General features: G+C 44.2%; 1 protein-coding gene across 1 annotated transcript in view; it reads right to left on the reverse strand.

The window, feature by feature from the left end:
* HECA (hdc homolog, cell cycle regulator) overlaps nt 1–4,988 on the reverse strand; it is a 51,880-nt gene that overhangs the window by 45,797 nt on the left and 1,095 nt on the right. Inside the window, exon 4 of the mRNA XM_040448628.1 lies at nt 4,887–4,988. Coding sequence (XP_040304562.1) covers nt 4,887–4,988 — 102 coding nt within the window. The remainder of the gene's footprint in view (nt 1–4,886) is intronic.

A 4,988-nucleotide genomic window follows, 5' to 3' on the forward strand; every position in this document is an offset into this window, starting at 1 on the left:
AAAAGAAAAGAAAAGAAAAGAAAAGAAAAGAAAAGAAAAGAAAAGAAACAGCAGGCAAACACTCATTTTTCTTCTGATGAATACAATTTAAATATAGTAAAAATTCAAATAAACACCTAAAAAGAGAAACTACTTATAATAAACTACAAGCCTGAAGTTATACAAAATGTGTTCACTGACCTAAGTATGCAGAAAAACACAAATCTTGTTTATAGGGAACAGGTAGAGTTCCAAAAACCCACTTGTAAAGATGTATGAAATTCAGGGCACATTTCCCGCCAAAACCCTGTTACACGGGTAGTGAATTCCCGGCCTGATCCGTAAAGGGTAGTGAGAACTATTTATCCCACGCCTGTGTTTTACGTGGATAGCACTAGTGGAGTATGGGAAGAAACAGGTATGCTAGAGGAATAAAAAGGGCTCTTCGTCACTCGTCACTCGGAGCAGAAGGCTCTCAGCTGAGTGCCTCTCCAGAGAGGCTCTCCAGCCAAGAGATAGATGCCACTCCCCAGGTCATACTGTCTCTTTCAGGAGACAGTCCAAGTCCTAAAGACCAGTCAGTGGAGGAAGCGGAGTTTAAAGGCCCTGCCCCCGTGCCTCAAGGTAAGATAACTCTGCAGGGCATCTCAGCTCCAGAGTTCCCTGTTGTAACTGCAGGGCAGTTCAACTCCTTGCTTTACTCAATCCTGCTTCCCTCGCTGCCCAGCTAGAGCATTCCCAGGAAAACTCCTACACATAAAATCTGTTTCAAAGACTGTTTCCAGAATCTAAGGCAAATAACTAACACTTAGTAAGCTCGCATTGTAAGTCAAGCACTGTGCGTATACATACTTATACAGTATATAAGTTATATGTATGTAATATATGTGATCTTGCGGTATTATGTATGGGTAGGTACTACAATCCCATTTTAAATATGCAGAAACTGAGTCTCGGAGACGTCAAATGACTTGCCCAAGATTATATCTATGCCTTCCAAATGCACAGCCAATCAATATGTAAACAAACTCTCGTATACTTATACTGTAAGTGTTGCTGAATGGAATGGATTAAGGCAGATTCAGCTACCCAGAGGTTCTGGTGGCAGTCAGGAATGAGTGGCGTGGTGACCCATGGTCATACATAAAACAGGAATTAATAAAAGGACTTGGGATCCAGGCCCATTGAAAACTACATACTATGATCAAGGGTCCATATATTTTAGGCCCTCAGCAAAAAAGCAGTGGCCTAATGGAACCAGAATTCCAAAATGAAACTACATCGTAATAATCTACCGCATGATTCCTAGACCCTAAAAATAATGATTGGCAAACCTAGTCCACCTACAATCAAACGCCACAATATGTACACCGATGTTTACTATGTAGGAGGAGCATAGCACTTCATCTTTTACTCCAATTCCTGCAAGAAGCTTCCTAAGCCAGTATCTAGAAATGCACTAATTAACTTATGAGGGGTACGAAGTCTTTACAATTAATACTCATCTTACCCAAGACGCACAACTGCACCCAGTGCAACTTCTTCCCCTATAACCATTCCATAGCTTCCCGAGCTTTCCCTGACAGTCTTCTTTAATACATTAAGCAGCTATTTACACGTACTGACAAAGAGTGAACAACTAAGAACTAATATTACCATGCCCCGGTGGCCATCCTGCCCAAGAATCACAAGACACAAAACAATTCTATCAACTCCAAACAAGTACAAACGACAACTACTGTTAACTTCATTAAATTTGCGTTTGCATTTGTAGATCACAACTGACTTGAGCAATGAGAACAAACTGTTTAAAAGTTTAAGAGAATTCAGATTCAGCACATCCTCAAAATAATCACTTAATTTGTAATATTCATAACTGCAAAATCTAATGTCACAAGTTAAAAAAATCAAAATATACTTAGAAATACTATAATAGTGCAATCAATGTCATTCTAAAATTCAAAAATAATTGGGCCTTAGCAGCTGATTCTTGAGAGTTTGCATATCTGTTGCCCCTTCCTTTAAAACTCACCAATGCCACTTCTCCTACCCCAACATTAGAAAGCATAGCTTTAAATGGCAAACACACACACACACACACGCATATTTGTAATTTCCTTATTTATCAATTTTGCACACAAGAGGCCTTAGCACCCATGTTCAGTTACCAACTGCAGTGACAAGTTCTTCAAATTAAAATGGATCACGGAGACTTCACACCATGGCACAACCAAATATGGAATCCTAAAATACAGCTTACTGATCAAAGTCTGTATCTTCTCTAACCCTGACAATGGCAATGTTTGGCCCAGTTCTTACCTTTTTCTCCATTCACCTCATAAAACAAGTTCCAAATCAGAAATACACAGTTCCACACAGATAGACACAGAACTGCTAAATATACCTGAGTTTGACACTGCAGAGGAGAGTAATAATAGTGTCACCATAACCAGCTTAAAGTTTACAGAGGAGGAGGTATCACCAGCCTAAGAAAAAGTATTTCCTCACACGGCTGTAAAGTGGTTTAATCTTTTGGAGAAAAAGATAAACAGCTGGGAATGCAAGCTGGTGCAGCCACTCTGGAAAACAGTATGCAGGTTCCTCAAAAAACTAAAAATGGAACTACCCTACGACCCAGCAAATGCACTACTAGGTATTTACCCAAGGGATACAGGTGTGCTATTTCGAAGGGACACATGCACCCCCATGTTTATAGCAGCACTATCAACAATAGCCAAAGTATGGAAAGAGCCCAAATGTCCATCAATGGATGAATGGATAAAGAAGATGTGGTATATGTATACAATGGAGTATTACTCGGCTATCAAAAAGAATGAAATCTTGCTATTTGCAACTATGTCAATGGAACTGGAGGGAATTATGCTAAGTGAAATTAGTCAGAGAAAGACAAATATCATATGACTTCACTCATATGAGAACTGTCAGAGACAAAACAGATGAGCATAAGGGAAGGGAAGCAAAAATAATATAAAATCAGGGAGGGGGACAAAACATAAGACACTCTGAAATATGGAGAACAAACAGAGGATTAGTGGAGGGGTTGTGGGAGGGGGGATGGGCTAAATGGGTAAGGGGCACTGAGGAATCTACTCCTGAAATCACTGTTGCACTATATGCTAATTTGGATGTAAATTAAAAAACAATAAAATTTTAAAAAAATAATAAGTAAACAGCCATCGTGAAGCTTCATACAGACAAAAAATAAAAAGGTACACCAGAACTGGAATGCGAGCTCCATGAGGACTAGGATGTCCTCTCTTGATTACCACTGTACCCTTTCATACTTACCACAGTACTTGTAACACTGTTTAATATTTTTTGAAGGAATGAATGATAGCTATCATCACTCATTGATCACTTTTCTTAAAAAACTTTACTAAGCATGTTAAAAGCTTAACAAGCCTTTAAAACAAGAACTGCAAACCGGAGAGGAAAGTAACACTCTGAGCCTCAGAATAACTCTATGGGGGGGGGGGGGGGCCAATGGAATATATACAATTTTTTTTTCAATTTTACAGGCGAGGAAATCAAGTGTCAGAAAGACTGACCTTCCCAAGAAGACAGAGCTCTAAAAGGCTAAACCACCAGTCTGTCTTCCTTCCCCTATGCCACATCAATACCAAAATGAAGTTCAGAGCTAGGAAAACAAAAGAACATGGATGGAGAAGACAGTCTGGCCAAAAAATTGTATTATCAAACATTCAAAACTAGGCTGTCTGTTCCTGGAAAAAAAGAAAACTTTCCTACATCACTATTGCGGAGATACAGCCAATGGGGCCTATGGTTCTGTTCTTAATTGGCTACACTTCAATCTCCTACGTTCAGAGCACTGTGGGGCTCTTCTGAGTGCAGGTGCCTCTTTAAAAAAAGTGACTGATCTGCATGAAGAATGGCTTCAAAAGCTGAAAAGCTACAAGTTAAAAGTCAGAAATAAAGCTCCTAATATCCCTTCGTTAAAATATACCTCTATTCCCTTCCCTGAAAAACTGCCTGACCAGAGGAATTCAAAGAACTGTCCAAGTAAGAAAAAAGTGTTTGGCCAGCACCCGATAACGAAAATCGTGTCTCTCTAGTGACAACGTCAATCTGTCACATCTTCAGTATTCCCTAAGTGCCCTTCAAAAGGTGCATTAAGGTACTGCCTAAGATTAGCAGGCTTCCTTCTAAAACTGTGAAACAGAATCATACAGACGATGATTTTTTTTTTTTTTAACTCCGGTCTGAGAACGGAAGTCAAGTTCAGATTCTCTTCCTTCCTCAAGCGAGTAAGAGAATTAAAGAGCGCGCGCGCGCACAAGCACGCACACACATACGCCCTATAGTAAAAATGTCTCGGGGCCTCTTCACCTGTGGCAGTCGCCGCAGCAAGCCTCGATTTGCTGGGATTTGAGGCTCTTCCCCACGCGGGGAAAAGGCGGGTGGGTGAGGGGGGCACAGGGGAGAATGAACTGGTGCCTAAGTTTCCAAGCGGATCATTCTTTTCAACTTGGGCAGCTCTTTCCTTCCCCCCACCCCCCAACCCGCCGCTCCCCCAACGGGCCGCAGCACACAGTCGGCTCCGCCAGAACCGGCAGGGCCCGAGGGGAGCACTACTGCCGCCGCCGCCGCCGCCGCCGAGCCCCGGGGCACCCCCTCGGCGTCGGAGGCGCAGGCGGCCCCTGGTTCTCGGCCCGGGAGCGGCGCAGACCCCGGGCACGGGCCGCAGATCAGTCGTCGCCGCCGGGCGTGGGGACCGGGAAGGGACAGCCGCCGCGGGGCGGAGGGGCGGGGTGAGCACTTCCTGACTCTCGCATTGTCCACGCACCGCCCGCGCCGCCCCGGGCCCCGCCACCGCGCCTTCCCCGTCGGGGAGGAAGTTGGCGTTCGCCCCGCCAGCCCCGTCTTACCGTTCTTGACGTCGCCCGCGGCAGCAGCCCCCGAGGCGGCCGCGGCGTTGGCGGCGCCAGTCCCCGCGCCTCCGGTGCCCGCCGCGCCCCCGGTGCCCGCCG

This window comes from Herpailurus yagouaroundi, unplaced genomic scaffold (assembly GCF_014898765.1).
Source record: "Herpailurus yagouaroundi ecotype Mexico unplaced genomic scaffold, PumYag 198, whole genome shotgun sequence".
Lineage (NCBI taxonomy): Eukaryota > Metazoa > Chordata > Mammalia > Carnivora > Felidae > Herpailurus > Herpailurus yagouaroundi.